Source organism: Chelonoidis abingdonii, chromosome 1 (assembly GCF_003597395.2).
Source record: "Chelonoidis abingdonii isolate Lonesome George chromosome 1, CheloAbing_2.0, whole genome shotgun sequence".
Taxonomy (NCBI): domain Eukaryota; kingdom Metazoa; phylum Chordata; order Testudines; family Testudinidae; genus Chelonoidis; species Chelonoidis abingdonii.
In genome coordinates, this window is record NC_133769.1 from 208771965 (window position 1) to 208791488 (window position 19524).

Here is a 19524-nt window from a genome sequence, read left to right on the forward strand (position 1 = left end):
AATACAGAAGTCAGAAGTTAATAGTTTTAAAGCAGTGCATTTTCCATATAAGTAATATGGTTTACTTATATCCTCTCTTGTGGGTATGTACGCATATGGGGATGTGGGAGGGATAAAGAGGGTGGAAGAAAAGTGGGTAACGCCACATTTTCTTCCCTTCCCCCACATGACGGACAACAGAAGTAATATACTTCAAGAAAGCATTATGCATGTTAAAGCAAGGTACCCCTGCAACTTCAATTTCTGTTCTGGTAATACTGTCCTGTCTCTTTTGCACTTGGTTTATTTATTTTTTTTTTTCAAGTATTCTATACATCACAGACAATCTGACATCTTATAAGAGCGCCTACATTAGCAGCTTGTTGTGTGTTTTTAGAGAGTCATGTGCCATCTTTTCACAAGGGCAGACAGAGGTGATCACCTTGTAAGAAACACCCCAAATACAATGCATTTATACGTTAATAGCAGCATCATACTAGCTACTCTATCCCACTCTTAACGAGTCATGTTTTCAAAGGGAATACTAAAAACACACACACACACACAAAACCCAACTTCACCAAAGAGAGACACGTAACATTCACAGTACCAAGCAAAGGAAGTCATGATCATTTCTCATCTTACTTACTAGGAGGTTGATTCTGTTCCCACTGAAGTCATTGGCAAGACTTCCATTGACTTCAGTGGGGCAGGACCTGGCTTCATGCAAAAGAAACATTTTATCCAACCAAGACCACATTATAAATAAAACCAATCAATCAACAAAAAACACCACCTAAATAGATCTAGACAATATTCTTTTTTCTTTCCCTATCCTCCATAGGAACTATACTCCTAAAAACCAGCACAAACCAACCAACCAATCTTGTATTTGCATTTTCAAGTTTCACTGATGTCCTCACCTGAGCTCAGTGCAAAATGTTTCCCTTCAAGTCGAGGTTTGGTTTTCACAGCAGTAACAGTAGTGACTACAGTCCCACAAGGCATCACGGTTCTATCCTTTTCTATTTTTGTGGCAGGAAGCTGAGCAGGAACTTGCCAGGATTTTGACTCATTAGGTTCTACATAAGAGAACTAAAAAGAGAAAAATTGGTTATTAAAGTAATAATTACATCTTAAAAGGAAAGAGAGACACTTTGAAACAGCAGCTGGAATTGCAGAGTGGACTAGATCAAAGCACACTGATGAACTGTTAGTGCATGTTAGCAAGGTACCCACAGACCTTTAAGAATGCACCAGAGTAGTGTGGGGCAGATTGACACCCCAGCTTGCCACGAACTAAGTGTTCATGTAGACAAGCCCTTAGCAGACCCAAATTATTCCTTAAAGCTTTGTCCATAACAGTTACAGCTTTTGCTTTAAGTAGGTAGGGTATGATTCACTGTTACCATGCACCTTATGCAGCCATTTACACAAGTACTAAGCGAGGTCATAACACTACCATTTTGATTAAGTAGCACAACACTCAGTTGGCACTTCTGTAAATTGTTACAAAACGTGCTGGGCAATAGTGTATTGGGCCTGTATTCTTAAAATGGACAATCTGACAGTCAAAAAATCAACCACAAACGAAAGAATGTGATACCTCTGCAGTGACCGATCCTAACACAGGGCTATGGGTGCTGGGCCTGCTCTTCAGTGCAAAGCTTTGCTGTCCAGAAGGCTGTTTCCTGAACAAGTCTAAAGGGACAGTTGCCCATGCTGAAAAAGAACCTAAAATAAATGAAAGTGACATAGTAAGGTCTTGTCTGAGCTGTCAATATCTTTGAAGTTCTTTCGAAAAGGTGGAAAACAGAAGCAATTCCTACTTCAAACTGCTGAGACAGCTAATATTGCAAAGCATTATCTTTGCAGCACAATAAGGTATTTACTTTATAAAGAGACAGGATTATTTGCAGAGGAAATTTTTAAAGAAGGATCTGTAGTTCTTGCAGGCTAGGTTTTTAGAACAGCTATAACACTCCTTGACAGAAAATAAGGCAGATACTGAATTATTAATAGTTCCACTGTCTTTTGCGTTAATAATTCTTCCTCTGCATACAGGACACTTGGAGAAAACAAACAAACAAACCTCTAGAGATTCTGAACACTGATGAGACTGTTCAAAATACAATCCAGCTGAATTCTTTCATTTTCTCCTCAATTGCCCTTGTCTTGTACACCTTTACCCCGATATAACACGGTCGTGGGGAGCCAAAAATCCCTACCACGTCATAAGTGAAACGCTGTTATATTGGGGTAGCGGTGGCAGGGCTGCAGCGGTGACTTAAAGGGTCTGGGGCTCCCTTTAAAGCACTGCCCGAGACCCGCTGCTACTGCGCTATATGCGAACCTGTGTTATATTGGGTCGCGTTATAGCAGGGTAGAGGTGTATTTCATAGAGGGTGCTCCCTGGATTCATTTTGGATTGGTATAGCCAACTAAGAGTACTTGCTTATGTTGGTCTTAGAGTGCAAGTTTAGATTCTCTCTCGCTCTCTCAGATATCTTATAGTTATGTTAAAGTGGAATTCGATTGTTAACAAAATTAACATGATGCTAAAACTTTGTTATGCAGGTCCATGGGCAAAATCCTAGCCCCTTTCATGTTAATGCAGCTTTGCCACTGATTTCAATGGAGTCAGGATTTCACTCCATTAAGTCAGGATTTCCGTATTTAAGGGCAACAAGCATTTGTGATTCTCCTTACTGCTGTGCTACAGCTTAGCTTCAACTGACATAGAAAGGCCCTTTTAGATTAGTCTACTATAGAAGACGCTCACAACACTGACACCCCTTCTACCCAGTAAGCTCCACCCCATGCAGAATGTTCACCATGAGACAGGAATGCCATTATTCTACAGTGTTGCTATCGATTTTACATGGAAGGCACTCAGATGCCATGGTGAAAGGCAGCAGTATACAACTCTACAATAGATGGACCTACATTGAAGTTAGATGGCTACCATCCTTTCCCACATTCCTCTTACTAAGATTTAACAATCAGTACCACCACCAACCACATATCCAATTAAATATTAATTTTTCAGAAATTTTAAGCCTGCTATTTTATATTTATTTATTGTTAGACTCTTTTTAAGCAAATCAAATAAAGTAATTAAAATGTGCCATTAATGGTGTATGATATGTGTAGTGGTTGAGACATCTTGAAAGACTGTTATTAAAGATACCTACAAAAAACCTGTCCTGTCCAGGTAAGTGATAATACATACTTTGCCCCCTTACTGTGAAGTGTTATTAGGATATGCCTCTACATTAGACCAAAACTTTTTTTTGTTTTTTCCTTCATTTGTGTGTAGCTCTTTCCATCCTCCACATCTGTTTATATGTTTTTGACAAAATGGCTATTTCCCCCTACCTCACTTTTTTTTTTTCTTTTTTTTTCCCCTCAGCAAACAAAAGTTACTTTCTGTATGTTTCTGATACACAACCATTTCTCCCCCAAAACTGGCTTATTTCCACTTAAAAATCTGTGACCCAACAGAGCTTTTAAAAATAGCCACAATTACCAAGAGTGTATCAAAATACAAAACTCACGCACCCTCGTATGGTTTTCAGATAGTTTTGTAAATCCTTTTTGCCAACCTTGAATTTAAAAACACATTCTATGTGACTAACTCTAAAAATATGGCTTACTGAAATTATATTGGATAAGTGCTTAATTAATAAGTAGTAGGCAGAAGGCTGGAGGAAAGATGTGTAGTGTTTACTTGGTGGGTTGTGGAAAGTTTATCACAGTACTCTAACTTGGTTTTGAATCATTATTAATCTAAAGTTAACTAAATTTGACAATACTGAAACAGAAGAGAATAGCTAAGACTCAGAAAGGATGCTTCCATTTTTACAGAATAATCCTGACATATTAGCAAACTGACCCATGAGGTGTAACACGAAATTTAGAGTTTTTACCTAAAGTGAAGCACTAGGATAGTGAAATACTGCTCAAAGTAAATATAGTTGGAATGGGATTAAACTATTATTGAAGACAAGAAAGGATTGGAGTGTATCAACAGAATCTGCTTTGAGAATTCTTGGTCCAGCATTTACCAACAGTAGCAGACGAGGAAGGTGGCTTGTATTTAGAAGGGTCTATTAGAAGTTTAAGAATTGTGTGCAATCACTTTACAAAACAAATAATACAATAATTTGGTACAAAGTACCATGGCTCATCTAAAAGTTGTAAAACTGAACATTCCCTTTGATCTTAAAACCTGCCTACGCCATCCCCTCACCAGCAATCCAAGAAGAAAGAAAAAAAAAATATATGCCCGCTCCTCTCTTGATCAAGTAGAGAGTTACTCTGCAACGGAAACATCTCTCTTGTAAAAATAGGGATAAGGAGCTCTAAGCTGGGATGGTAGAATCAGGTATAGTAGCGTATAATTTCCTATAGTCAAAGTTTGATTATACATGAATTGGATTATGTGCTTGGAAACAGCCAGTTTGGGCAGAAGGGAAGTCAGGATTTCTTTCTATTCATCCACTCAGAGGCGGTGGATGTGTTTTTCCCTTCTCTGGCACAAGATGTTTTATTTGAAGTTTTATCAACACAAGACTATTCAGAGTTGGTAAGCAGTTCTAGACACAAGTGGCACAAGAGTTTGTTTCTGGGCTATGGTAAGCAGTCAAACTTTTGCACTCTGTGTAGAAGTGCAGCACTGTTCTGCTGACCTGCCAAACAATAAGTGGGTCTCATAAGCCCATTCAGGAACATAAAACATGGGAAGTCTAAAGCAAGAGAATATTAGAGGGTGGAACCATAAAAAACAGCAGACAAGCTCAAGGCAGCACTCAGACTCAAGTCTTGTTTGCACATTCAGTCCTGCTTTAGGGCTTTGTTAAAAAATAAAGCAAAACCCAGGAATAGGGAAAAGCATTTGCACATCATCATCCCTTGCGTCAATATTTGGGGACAGAAGGAAACAGAGAAAAACTCCCACCCGCTTCGCAGCAGGAGGTTATTTAAAACTGCCACTGGAGTTAGCCTTTGATCCTTAATTTAAGTAGAGAAGCACTAAAGCAGAACTGGGCTTACAAACAAATTTAATTCTGAAATTCTTCCTGGGTTGACCTTTTTTTTTTTTTTAAAAAATTGTTTCAAGCCAGCAAAACCTCCCGGCTCCTCTTTCTAGGGCTCTCTTGCCCCAGCACCTATTAGCCTTCTTTGTTCCTGGAGTTATCGAACCGTACCTGATCTGACTACCAGGGTTAGTCAGCAGAACAGGTCTACGTTAACTACCAACTTCTGACAGCTTCTTACATGATCTTATTCAACTGTGTAAACAAAAGAGGATTTATTTCAAGATTTCAGTAATGCCCATGAGGGGACCATGCAAAAGAATTCAGTTGCAGTACTTACTATCCAATTTCCCATCTTCCAAGATCTGCAGTAGTAACTCTTTTGATTTGGCATTTAATTCACTGTGGAATAAATAAAATGATGTCAAGCCTTCAAAGAGTTTTCATTCCTACTCCAGTTATTGTACTGGGAATGTTTCTCCCCTCTTCCTTTTAAATCACTCTTTACACAAGGCTTTATATGTCTCACACCTTGCATATTGCACCATACAGTGCAGTGTTATTGTCCAGCCAGTGGAAAGTGTTAGACAGCATTTACAGCACTCTGCCTTTCAAATTCTGTCAAGAAAACATGTGCGTCACTTCTTGACCTCAATTAACTTGAGGGAAGAGAATGCTGAGGTGGAGCCTAACCTTGGATCTATCTAGCTTCCTCACTAAATTTAGGATTGCCAAAACATTTCCTTTATAAAAGGGCCTTTTTTTCAGTTGGTTATAAAACTTTGCCTTTCAGGATGAAGTTTTCCATGTATGTGCTCTACTCGAACACTGAGAAACAATTTCTTCTGCATACAGCAGAGACAACAGCAGCTCCCAAATTCATAAGTCAAGAAGATGGAACAGATCTAGTGGTCTATTAAAAGTGGAGGAGCATCCTGTCAATGTAAGATTATTTTAATACGGGAGGTAAATACTACATTTCAATAAATAGTTTTCTGGCATAGATATCTGACCACTGACTGTGAAACTTCCTGATTTAAAAATAATTGGTGCTTCCCCCTGGTATTTTTTCTAAGAAGGGTCCATATTATTTTGGCACAAAGTTAGACTGAAGGGACACTGTAAGAGGATGAGAGTAAAGAACCAGTTGCTACATGACATGACCAGCACTAATCAATAGACACAACTGCTTTTGGTACAACCTGTGGTGCTTTATGCAATAGACAAAAAAGTCAAACACCACACCCAAATCTATCAGCTGGGCTGTTAAAGCATATGGATATCTTGAAATTTCCTCTAAACTTTATTCTGTTCCTTCTGCAATAAGAGTTCAGTGGAGAACTTTAATATTGAGAACATATTTTAACACTACGTTTCTATTCAGATGGCAACTTTCTCAGTGCTGAGCCGCACTTCCAAGGAAAACACAGGGTGTAGCAGGAAGAGGAGTGGTGTTAGCAATTCAGTAGGTGGCACTCTTCCCATTGAGCCAATGCACCTCGTTGGGGGTGGTTTTATTTTGTCGGCAGGAGAGCTCTCTCCTGCCAACGAAGAGCGGCATACCTTACAGTGGCACTGCTGTAGCGACACAACTGTGCTGCTGTAAGGTGTGCAGTGCAGACACAGACCAAATCCTGACTACTTATCATTAAAGATCTCCTAGGACTTTGCAAACTTATCTACCTTAGGCACATGTAGAGTACCTATCACTATGGAAAGCATACCATAACTGTGGTGTAATGACCAAATTCCAGTTAAAATAGTCATCCTGCTCACCTGAACTCCCCTTGCAGTTTCCGCTGTAGAAGAATACCCTTTTCACTGCCTGTCCTAAAACATACGGTAAAGGCTGCTGTGCAGCATTGAACAGATACTCTGTTCCACTAACAGATAGCTGAAGCTATCTACAAATACAATATATGAAGTTTGTAAAATACTTTGGAGATATTTCAGGATGAAAGATGCTATCCAACTGGTTTATTTCTATTACTAATGCAAATGAGTTGCATCATGCTCATCCCAGTAATGTGGTGGCAAAGAATCACATGGCAGAGTGTCTGATCTGTGGCCTTGCAAGGCCACTGTCTTTGAAGAGAGAGACATTTTTCAGTGATGAGACCAAGCACAGAAAAGAACATAAGTCACTAGACTTCAGGTGTCTTAAGATGGCAGCTTCAAGGCTAATTATCTCTCACTAAACATAATAGCAAGATAACATACAGCAGCATGCACTGGACACAACTCCCATTTAAGTGCAGGATAAAAACAAGATTTTCAGGGTTGCATTAAGAAATATTTACCAAGCTTCTCTTCCTGCCAAGGTCAAATTCAGAGCGTTTATCATACATTCAAATCGGAGGAGCTGTGTTCTCCACATCCTAAACTATCTCATACTACAATTCCTTCACAACCCGTCCACGGCTGCTGCTGCTTCACAATGCTCTCACCTGTGCTATGCAAGCACCTACACATGCAACGCCAGGAACAATGAGGAGGGAGAAAGCTTCCCTTCTGCAGAGCTGTGCACTGCAGCGCGCCTCACCCCCTAGGACTGAAGAACAGATACCCAGTTCACTCTACCTCTTAAGCAGGTGGTAAAGCAGCTGCCAGTCGCAGCAGGAGCACTGCCTAATCCTCTCCTAGATCAGGTCTTCATAAAATTTGCTTCTCTGCTCTTTTAGGAGGGCAAAATGGACAATGGATGCTGTACAGTGACTTCATGGTGAGGGGGACACAGGGTGACACAGCAAATAGCACTTTTCTTTTAAGCAAGTAGAAAGAAGGGAAGGTTCCTAAAATGGATTGAGGCAGAAAAGCTATTGATAGGCTGTAAGGGAGAGGGAGACCCCAATGGGATCCAACACTTTTTGCTTTAATGCTCTGGGAGAAGAGAAGCACCTACAGCACAGTACACACAGCAGCACCTCTTTTTCTCACTTATTATGACAATCTACTTCTGCTCCCTTCCTTCCTTTTAGCCAGTAAAGTAAAAAGCTTCTGGTCCTATTAGTGGATCTACACTACACAGTTAGGTTGACATACGGCAGCTTATGTCAGTGTTTACATTATAGTCTTGCTCCCGCCGATGCATGTGCCCTACTACACAGATATAAGTCCGACACTTTGGAGGTGGAATTATGTCAGCGTAGTTAGGGCGACACAGCGTCTGTGTAGACACCGTGTTTCTTACATAGTCTGTCTTGTCAATTTCACGGCTCAGCTGGAACTGTGAACTGACAAGAAAGCTGGCTCCCCAGTCGTGCTGCCAGGTCTCCGCTCCAAGCTGGGCTGTCATCCAGGCTCTTGGCTTGGGCTGCTGCCCAGGCTCCCCATTGGGAGCACAGCAACTGACTGGACTAAGGGCATGGATCTCCTTCCAGAGGTGAGAAGCCCCGAGCGGCTTCCCCTCACTCCCAGGTGGGAGCAGGGAGCAGTTGGGCTCCCGGCAGGGACCTGTGTGGAGCTGAGAGCCCTGGCTCTCTGAGTGCCCATACTACCACTCTTTAGTTGGCAGAAGTGCTCCTAGTGAGGATGCACACCACTAACAGGAGGAGGATAGCGTGGACACCCACTACAGTAATTACTGCGATCGCAGTAAGATGATCTAACATAGGTCGACTTAAGATTGTGGTGCAGGAATGCCCTTAGGAACTTGCCACCATCCATCTCTATTAGAAACCACACATCTGTAATGCCCAATCCCAGGCCCAACAATCCTCAATTAAAAGTAAAAATGACTGAAATCCATGGTAACACTTGCTATAACTCAGTACCAGAAAATTGCTCTAAAAACCACAGTTATGCCAGGTCAGTGTCAAATCATCTGAAATAAAACTAATAGGATATGTTAAAAACACAGTTCCTCTTCCAACGTCTTATATAAATCGAGACTGTAGAAACATTTAATAGAAAATGTTATGTTGGTGGTTACTTACAAGATGAACTCCTCTCTCCAAGAGAGGTTAGTGCCATTTTTAGCTATCGAGCTGGAAAATTTCTGTAGAGGATCATTCAACTGAGTTACACATACTGGATTTATGCTGCCTGTATTGGGAAAGGAAAGGAACAAATATCCAACTATTGACTTCAAGTCATCAATAAGCCTATTTCTCTTGAACAAGTACAAGACACCCTTTTGTCAAGACCACTGCGGAAAAAAAAGCCCCCCTCCCCCCCAGCGTTATTCCTTCTTCCTACCCCTTATTGTTTGTATTATATTAGTGCCCAGTCAAGATTGGGCATCCCTGCCCAACGTGTTGTATAAACATACTAAAAAAACCCAAACAATCCAGGCCCCAAAGACCTTACACTTTAATTTTAAGACCAGGAGCTATGAGTGTCAGTGTAACAAAATCACGAGAGCTAGAGAGAGAGAGAAGGAGGGTAATAACAATCGGAAATGTAGTTACCAAGAGAATTTATGTGAACAGTTACATGGTTTCAAGCCACAAACAAAAATTAGATAAAATATTTGAAGTCCTTACTGACGGTCTATCTAGCTGTTTCTTGAGGAAATATTATTTCTTGTGTTAAACAGATATTGACTGCCATATTGTTAATGAACAATGGATTTACAGACTGTTATTTTTAAAAAGACCATGCCACTCAAGAGCATTGCTCTACTAATACAGAAATGTCCACTAACAAATTGAAGGTAAAAGTGAATAATTTTACTGTTATTCCAAGTAGGAACAGTTGGTATTATTTATAGCTTCTAAAAACCACATTTTAAAAAAAAGGAGTAACTTTTACAATGCCAAAAGTCACCATTCTTCATATTTGGGGCTCTGGAGAATGACAACAGGCAAGAACATACACAAATTTGCACTGAGGTTTGTGCACAGACTACACACATAGTGTGTGTGTGTGATTTGCTATATTAGGTACATAAGACCTATACAAAAACTTATGTAAAGCCTACTAGCAAAGTAATTGTAAACAATGATTATTTACCAGTTAGAACTCACTATACAAACTCACGCAGGCATATTAATGTGGCAAAACCCTGTTATGAACAGGTTAAAAATTCATGTTTTAGCCTATGTAGAAACATAGGCAAAGAAACTATGCAGGTTAATCAATCATTCTACAGAGGGCTCCAATAACATGGTTAGACTCAGTTTAGTCCTGCCTACAGATAGCGAAAACAAACTATGTTTTAAAATGTTTTAACATGATCCAATAAGTCACTTATGAAAAGAAAAAAAAATCCCTTAGCCTGACAGTGCTAAGGATTCACCCCATTCTCAGTAGGGAGTCAAACCCAAGCACAGGGTTTAATGACTGTTGAATTCTAGCCTATTTACATTACAAAAGCCACAGAGACCAAGACTGCACTCAACCTGAAGCACTTCAAAAGGGGCATCTGTTTGTTTGTTAAGTAACTAGCGATTCTGGATGCTCGGATCGAGGCATGTTAAAAGATTTTCAGAAAGTTCCAATCACCCATATTCGGGGGTGGGGGAGGGAATCTATGTTGAAAAAGTACCCTTTAAAAGGTCTCAAGTTGGGCACACACAAAATGGAGGCACCCAAAGGTCACTGATCAGATCAGGGCTTTGGAGCAAAGCCCGGAGCTGAAGCGCCGAGCAGCTCCAGAGCAGTGGAGCTGCAAGTTTTTGCCTGGGGCTGGAGTGGAGCCGGAGCACAGCTCCAAAACACTGGATCAGACACTTCTGAAAAGCTTAGTTGGTGCTCAAGCCCTCAAACAACAAAGCAGGCAGGCTTGATCATGAAAAAGCTTAGATACTTGAAAGACAAGTTGAACGCCTACGCCCCAAACATATGCAGCACAACTTGTTTTAGGAGGTAGCGATCTCCTGCTTGGCTTCGTGCTCCATGTGTCCCAAGCCAAAGACTGTTTTTTTTGGGGAAAAAGTACATCTTTCTTCAATAAAAGTATCCCTGCCTGAATAAACATCTCATGGAGGGTTCTAATGTTAACAAATTACTCAGAGCCCAGCTAAACCAGTGTCATACCACGTACTATTCAACTAAACAGAAAAAGACCATGAGTTAGATTATAACACCTATGTTTGGAGAGTTTATGTTGAGTCATCAGTTGTTAAGCAGAGCTTTCAAATGATTTAAGTGGAAAGTTGTATTAAAAAGTGACAGTACAATAAGGATATTTCAAGGTGTTTTACTTCCTTTTATTTCCTCCTCTCTCCCCTAAATATGACTTTTCAGACCATACAATGTGTAACAATTTTCTTGGAAATCTCTGGACATAACAATAATTCATATTGGGCCATATTCAACCCCTTCCCACCAACAGACCTGCAGGGGAGAGGCCCTGACTGAGGAAAGAACTAAGGAGGTTTCCTTTGGAGTTTCCTCCACGCCCCTAACAGAATTATTACCTCCCCCCCACACACACAGAATTGAACACAATCAGTGCACTGTATTCTATGTCCTCCTCTTCCCACACCACCCTTGAGGACTGTACATATCTTGCCAAAGGACAGAACCATCTTGATAAAGATCCTATGCCTTCACACTGGCAACAGGGCCCTCTGCTCCTTGGCAGTGCAAGTCCATTACAGCCACTTTATCTATTACTTCATCATCTGCTGCCTCAGAACTCCCCGTCCTCCTTAATTGCAGGGGTGCTTCATGGTACCGAGCAGTGCTACAAACCAGTTTATTGACTATGGTTTGCTGGAGACATAGAAGGAGAGAGTCCTGATATGCACAGTGCATAATCTTGGTTTGAAATAAACCAAAACTGGTGACCTGGGCATGCTGCAAAGGAATCTGCTCCACAGGGTTTTGGGAGAGGGCTGAGGGTCTGCTTCCAGTAACGATGGCAGGATTCCTTTTTGGAATAATTAATTAGTGCTTCTGGGGTTTTATTTTGTTACAATATTATGTGCCAGGACACTTAGCTTTGTGCATGAGTCTTTTAATTATTCAAATTAAAATAAATCAGTTACTCTGCCCCACCTACAGGTTCCTGGAAGTGGAGAGGATGCAGAGGAAAAAGGCTCAGCAGTGCCGCAGAGGCAGCAGATCAGAAAGAGGAGTTATCTGATCCATTTATTGTATTTTGTTGTGTCTGAAAGTATGACCACTACAGGTTTAAGAGTCACCCTCCTTACAGCTTTGAAGCAGAATATCTGTCTGCAGTAGACTGTGTTTTACCTGCAGCACTGTGATCAGTCAGTGTGGCTACAATGTTCTTCACTAGCAGTTTTAGTTCATGAATCCTGGGAGGTTTCGGAGGGCTCGTGCCCTGGGGGAGAGTTCCTATGTTTTGTACATTCTGTGAAAAGGAAACAAGATATAAGGGATCATCTATATAAAATACTCAATACCTTGTATACTCACACAGATCAACATGGTAAAAGTAATTTGATATTAAAAATTACAGGGCAGCATTAGCAACAAAGTAGTCACCTAGGAATTTTAAGGTAAAATCCTCCTGTACCAGAGATTATGTGCTTTAAAGCGTTTCTCTATGATTTCTGATTAAATAGCACAGTGTTAAACTTGCAGTTCATTCATGGGATTATGAGTGTCCTCTGACCAGATATATTAACAACAACAGAAAGCAGGTTGCAAAATTTATTTAAATGTATACAAGACTTACCTGTACCTCCTTTATTATATCTGTAGGTTTTGTACTCAAAATTACAGATGGTGAAACTGAACTAATTAGATTCTGGAAAACATCTCTGAATGGCTCAGATATTGCACATGTCTCAGCCATCTGGCCCTAGTAAGAGAGAAAAAAGAATCATGCTTCTAATTAATCAGGAGAATAAATATTAATGCAGAAATTCACTGGACAGCTGATTATGCAGACTACCACTATATCATAAAGCAAATGTTGTAAGAATGAGAGCAGGTCTAGTGCCAATAGCCAGACATACTGAAATGTCAGACAAATAGTCACTATTAAAAATAAAAAACCCACATTCACAATATATGCATTATAATCACATGCAGTTCTGAAAGAGAAATGGAAAGGGTAGAGCCATTACTCACCTCAGAAAGAACCTCAGTCATGATTTCATACATATTTGTTATGCTGTTAAAGCTCTTTTACCACCTGGGCAACACCAGGATGGCAATACAGTACATACAGACAGCAGGTCAGATTATCAACCTAGTACCACTGACTTCTATGGAACTATGCGGACTTCCATTAGCTGAAATTTGGCAGCTTCCATTCAGCACACAATGATCATTTTGGTACTTCTTAAGCGCAAACCTCAGCCATGCCTAAAATAGTTCTGTATGACTGTTCAGGCAGCTCTAGTCAGGAAACTTAAGTTATCATTCCCATCCCCGCTTGTCATCCAAGAAATGCTTTCCAGATATTGATGGTTCATTGCAGCACTCATTTATGCTCGGTCCTTTATATTGCAGGCATCAAAATGCATTGCAAAATTTTGCTTATACATGGTAGCTTTGAGGTTACTTATAAAGCACGTCAATGCAGTAATTGTTTGCTTGCTAGTGATCTGATAAAGCAAATTTATTTTTAGCTACAATCAGTCAGTGGCAGCATGCTATTCTATGCTTCAGGTTTCTTCAATATTTGGAATTGAGGGGATATTTAATTAAATTATTGCACACAGACAGCAATTAAGAAATTCAAGAGCACTGGAACAATCTAGAAGAGGTTCAATTTCTAATGTACCGAGAGATGTAAAGGAGGCTATTCATGGAGATAGTGCATAGACTTACATGACAGAGAATACCTATAGATGAAAATATATAGAGGAGTGTCTCAAACTGACATCTCATTTAGAAAGATTATACTGTTACAGACCATAACTTTTAAAGGAATGGAGTCAATTTACTGAGTCTTATATGAAACATTCATGTCTCCTGATTCTTACAGTAAGATGGAAAGAGTATCCTGATGTATGCTGTGGTCAGGTGGGAATGCACAGCCATTTTGTATGCAATTGGAGGACTCGCATTCTCTGGCAAAATGTTACAGACCAAAAAAATGGATATTGACTAGGCCCCAGAAGCTAAACTATTTAGCTGCATTCCTCGCAGAAATATCCCAATAACTCACTAGCGCGTCTCAAGATGATCACCACAATGGGGATGAAAGGCCTAATCCTGGCAGATGATGAGTGTTCTGCAACATTCTGACTGAGTTTCATCAACTCTCAACAATTTTGATGAGAGCCAAGAATGCTCAACACAAAGGACTGACCACTTCATTTTGCAAACCTACACTGTGCTTTAGAACTAGCATAAGTTAATGAAATATTCCTGCACTGGTGCACGTGACAACCAAATCTTCACCACAGGCCTAATAAATTTAAAGTCAGAGTCCCTTCTTGACCACTAACTTGTTGAGGGGTAGTATTAGGTGTGTTTGAACAATCCCAACCTGCGATATATATACACATCTTGTTTCACTACCCACTTTATGATGTCACACTCTGAAGATGTGTAGATATCGTTCATATAAAGTGCCCTTCAACCTTATTTTTCTCATGTTGCACTGCTGCTTCTCTCTTTAGTAACCTACTTCAGGGGCTTATTTCTATAAGTTGCATACTGTTGTACTCCAATATTTAAAAACAAAAAAAAAACCCAAAAAAACCAAAAACAAAAAAACCCACACACCTCGAAAGACTGCTACAATTAAACTTCCAGTGCCCACTTTGGCAGTGTCAACCTATCCATACACTTACCAAATAGATAACAAACCTTCGTTACACCTGCATGAACCTCCCCACAAAAAAAGTTAAAACAAACAACCAACCAACCCACCCCTCTTTTTGGGTCCCCCCCTGGCTCACTGCCCACTTTCAATGAAAATTTAGTTTAATGGAAACTGTTGTTGAAAATTTGAAAAATTCCAATGAGTTCTAATTTTGCTATGAACTAAGTTATGCTAATTGTTATAATGAGCCTGATATTCACTGACATTTTCTGATGTTTTCATGTCCATGTATGAAGCAGTTCACTTAAAACAAAAAACCTCCACTCACCCAAATTTAGCTCCAAATGTAAAGGCTTGGAAAGACGGATACTCAATGGTCATGGGCATTTGGGGGAATTAGGTTCATATAATTTTTTCCCCCCAAAGATTATATTCCACTTCCTTGTTGGCTTCAAGCAGAATATAAATATTTGAAAAATTTTGAACTCCATTATCTGTGCCCCATCTTCAAGTGTAAACGTTTACATTCAACCCTCTTTCTGGAATCCAACACAGGAAACATTAAAACTGCATCTGAATAAGTTACTTCAAGAACCCTTAACACATCATTTTTAGAATATGTTAGAACTGTCGTTCCTAACTGTAAAATATTATTTTTGTGACTGGGTAGTATAGTTTCTATGCAAGGCCATATCATCTGCAATACTAAAATTCAGCCAAGTACAGAGTGCCAAGTGTGATTCAGAGTCATCCAGCTTTTGTCAGTGTAAACTAGAATCTTACTATTTCATCCAGTTTAACTGGTGCGTGTGAAGCACTGTGAAGATAAATTCTTTAAGTGATGATCATTATTATTTTTGCATGTAAAAGTATTTACATAAAAAAAAAATAAGGAACAGAGGGAAAATGTCATTTAAATGAAGGAGCCGAAATAATTTCCAAACTGTAGTTCATTTACAAATGTCAATATTTCGGGAAGTTTTGACTCTAGACCAATAAGATGCATGCTCAGTTCCCATTAACATTATGGAGAGAATGAAGCCTTTAGTTACTTAGATTTTACAGGTTCTTTTAAGAGAGAGTGTACAACACCCAATTCAGTATAACTACACTTGTAAATCCACAGTCAATCACTTTCCAAAAAGCAGTTTTTGATACAACAGGCAACACTGTTTCAGAGATATTATGACCTGTCAATACATAGATATTATTCCCAGTGATTAAGGTCATTTAGGTTGCCACACATTCAAAATAAATCTAAGGATTTTTTCTTTAAGTGTTCTGAAGAGTGTTTTGTCATACATCGGTTTTTAATACATTTAGTTGTATATCCATGATAATAAAATTAAATTTCACCCTGCCCCCCAGTCATCATTCAGTCAATACAACTCCCCAGAAGAAGCTCTAACATGCACTAAAGTCTACTTTTTAAGAAGGGAAAAAACACCACAAAAGTTACAGTGCAAGACAGAAAAAATAAGTGTATAGTTTAAAAAAAAAAAAAAAAAAAAAAAAAAAAAAGCACATGAGAACCATTTCTCATTGTTAAAGTACAATTTACCGTTTCTCTAATCTGAAAAATACAAAGTGGAGTGAGGAGAGGAAGGTCCCAAATAGTGAGAAAATTCATTTGTAACTTGAAAGATAACATATGAAAACCAGAAAGCACAAATCATGCTTAGCACTATGGAAAGCCTTAAGATTCTTAGTCCCTCCCCAGCTGCCGCCAAACTAGTCATTTGTCAAGTTGATTCTGAAATAAGGTTGTCCTCTTCTAATACTAATGCAAGTGAGCCAAACAGTGACTTAAAAAATATTTTGATTGGGACACTTATTACAGATGTCCAAAAATGCTTTGAGAAATAATTTTATTTAAGAAGCAAGATTTTTCATGCTTTTAGATTTGGATGAAACCAATGACCCAACAAAAGATTTCTCTGTCAAAACTGGTCAACTCTACCTCAACTTAGGTTTAACACTTTAGTATCCATGTGGGATGTTACTGTGCTTAAGAGGGGACTCAAAATGTCCTTTAGTTTTGTTTTAGAGGACTGGTTAAGACAGACAGACAAACAAAAATAAAAAAAACTTACTGACTGACCTCCTGCACTGCTGTTGGCTGGATTTTAATATTAGTTTCAGGGGCACTAAGGAAGGACCACACAACTTCAATGTCTTCTCCTTTCTCTTTCAGATAGAGTTCCAGCTGTTGAAATGACAGAGGTTAGTTTTTGTCATCTGCAGACTTGTTGTAAATATATCTTTTAAGAGAAGTACTGGACAAAGCTAATCACTGCTGTAAACAAGTGCAGTATCACTGAAGACAGAGTGATACTAGCATTTAATTTAACAAATCTCAAATGATAGTGGCCTGAGAAGAACATAGAATACACTAAAAGCTGAAATAACTTCTTATGAGTATAGCCTAGGGCAGGCCTGCACAACATGCGGCCTAGGGGCCACATGCGGCCTGCATTGGCTCACTGTGCAGCCTGCAGAGAATGAGTAGGTGGGCTCACTGTGTGGCCCACTGGGGGGTGAGTAGGCAAGCGGCGGGTGAGGGAGGGGGGCTGAAGAGGTGAGTGGGCAGTGGCGGAGGGTGAGGAGGCAAGTTGGGGGTTGGTGGGCTGAGGAGGCAAGTGGGTGGGCAGTGGCAGGGGGCAGGTGAGCCAGCAGCGGGGGAGAGGAGGCTGAGGGTGTGAGCAGGTGGGCAATGGCAGAGCTGGGTAGGCAAGCGGGGAGGTCAGTGGCTGACCTGTTCTGGCTCCCATCCCCTCTCCAAGGGTTGCAGCTGTCTGGAGGTGCTGCTTTCCACGGCTTCCTCATTCACACCTCATTCAACAGGGCCATTGATTACAAAGTGGGGGGAAGATCTTATTCTGCTTCTAGCAAAAAGATATTTTTCTTTTACCTTAATTATACTACCTTAGGGGCCCACTATTACCAAGGTTCAATACCACTGTTTCGGTGGGGGCAGCACTGGGGAAGGAGGGTTTGTTTCTGCGGGGCGCGTGGTGCTGGGTGGGAGTGTTTCAGGAGGGCTAGGCAGCGCTGGAGGGTTGGGGGGTCGGCGGGGCGGTTTGGCCCTCAGCTGTTTTCTTTGGAGTAATGTGGCCCTCGCCGCTTTACGAGTTGTGCAGGCCTGGCCTAGGGCAGGGGTTCTCAACCTTTTTTTTTTTTTCTGAGCACCCTCTCCCCGCCGCACATACTATAAAAACTCCATGAACCACCTGTGCCACAACAACTGATTTTCTACATATAAAAGACAGGGCAGAATTAAGAGGTACCAAGCATGGCAATTGCCTGGGGCCCCATGACAGAGATGCCTCCACGAAACTATGTTGCTCAGGCTTCGGCTGCAGCCCCATGTGGTGGGGCTTTGGCTTTCTGCCCTGGGACCCAGCAAGTCTAACGCTGGCCCTGAAACCTGCTCACAGCCCTCCAGGGGGCTCCAGACCCCTGGCTGAGGACGTCAGACTCATGAGGAAAAAAAATGTATTTTCATGGTCCACAATTATAAAAGCAATATTATTTATTTGCATTGTCTTCACAAATATTTAGTTTTAATTATACAATGAATTGGGACAAAAGTACGTTTAAAAAAAAAAAAAAAAGCACCAACTTTTGTGGACAGCGCTAACATAAATATTTAAGCATTTTGTAACTATGAGGTTCAAAAGTTAAAACAATCTTTCAGTTTGACCACCGTAGACATAAAAAGATTGGTCCAATTAGTTTTTTGGATCTGAATGTAATATTCAGCAAGGGATATAATTTAAAAATGTTACCTGTAAGTGAAGTGGAGACAGTTTCACACTGTATGACTGACATTCTGTGGTAGTAGGTGAAGTATGAGACACATGAACAATAAACTGAATGGAGTCTCCCACTACAGTACAAGAAACCACCTAGCAGGGAATGAATAAATAAGGTTTTCATTCAAGAAACTTTCTACCTTGATCAGTTAGAAAAATTATGAAGTTCAGAAATGCAGGGGATAAGGACACTAGACTTTCATTTCTGGAGACCAAAGTTCAAATCCTGACTGTAGTGTAAAGCATTTACAATTACTACCTCTCTCAAAAATTGGAGATTTTGACAATCAATAAAATGCTCCAAGTAAGTTCCTTGACTGTCAAACATTCCCCCTCCCCCCCCCATTTTCAAAAAATACAAAATTTTAGTCAAAGATCAAATTTTTGCATCAAAACATGATGAAATCCCAGGGTTTTTTTTTTTTTTTTTTCATATTTTGATGTGAAACTAGCCATCTTGTGAAAGTTTCACAAGACATTAAGATTTCTGGGTCACAAGATGGCCTGAATAAAATAATGAAGTTGTTTTTGTGGAATTCCACAAAAGCAATGTGTCATTGTGACACACAGCTATCACAAAGATGAATTTTGTTGCATCATCCTAGTTTCCCTGTTTGCAAACATAACAAAAACGCCATCATATAATTTGGCATAATTAGCCTCCTCTACTTAAGAGATCTTTGGTTAAACCAGAAGAGATGTTGAAATTTAGTACCGAAGTGCATTGGCAGAGTTTGGGGTGAATATTCAAGGGACAAAGCTTGTACAGTGCCTGCCTCCAATACATGTTGCTTAACCCAAGGTAGCCAGTCCATTTGCTGTTATGAACAGTAACTTTATTTATATACCTCAATATATACCTACAAATGCAAAATTTTATCCTCCCTCCTCCCCCAAGCCAATTTGGTTCAGGAACTGACTTTCTACATTCAAAGAATTTGCAGTACACATTTCACAACACAGAGGAGCCCCAGATATAGATAATAGTTCATTAAGGAGGCAGAATCACATCAGCACTCTTCAGTGAATAGATATCACAGTCATGCTGTTATAA

The 19524-nt window shown here is 40.0% G+C and overlaps 1 protein-coding gene and 1 long non-coding RNA gene across 3 annotated transcripts in view; both read right to left on the bottom strand.

Annotated features, from left to right (window-relative positions):
- The window catches only part of LOC142047982 (uncharacterized), a 159390-nt gene that overhangs the window by 78255 nt on the left and 61611 nt on the right, over positions 1-19524 (bottom strand). The window lies entirely within an intron of this gene.
- The window catches only part of C2CD2 (C2 calcium dependent domain containing 2), a 55203-nt gene that overhangs the window by 19181 nt on the left and 16498 nt on the right, over positions 1-19524 (bottom strand). The window contains exons 3-10 of one of the 2 annotated variants that reach the window (XM_032775328.2): positions 18444-18563; positions 16757-16861; positions 12610-12735; positions 12162-12282; positions 8954-9062; positions 5359-5420; positions 1586-1713; positions 903-1074 (exon numbers count right to left, since the gene is read on the bottom strand). In XM_032775328.2, coding sequence (XP_032631219.1) covers positions 903-1074; positions 1586-1713; positions 5359-5420; positions 8954-9062; positions 12162-12282; positions 12610-12735; positions 16757-16861; positions 18444-18563 — 943 coding nt within the window. The remainder of the gene's footprint in view (positions 1-902; positions 1075-1585; positions 1714-5358; positions 5421-8953; positions 9063-12161; positions 12283-12609; positions 12736-16756; positions 16862-18443; positions 18564-19524) is intronic. The other variant, XM_075073949.1, reaches the window with a different exon arrangement.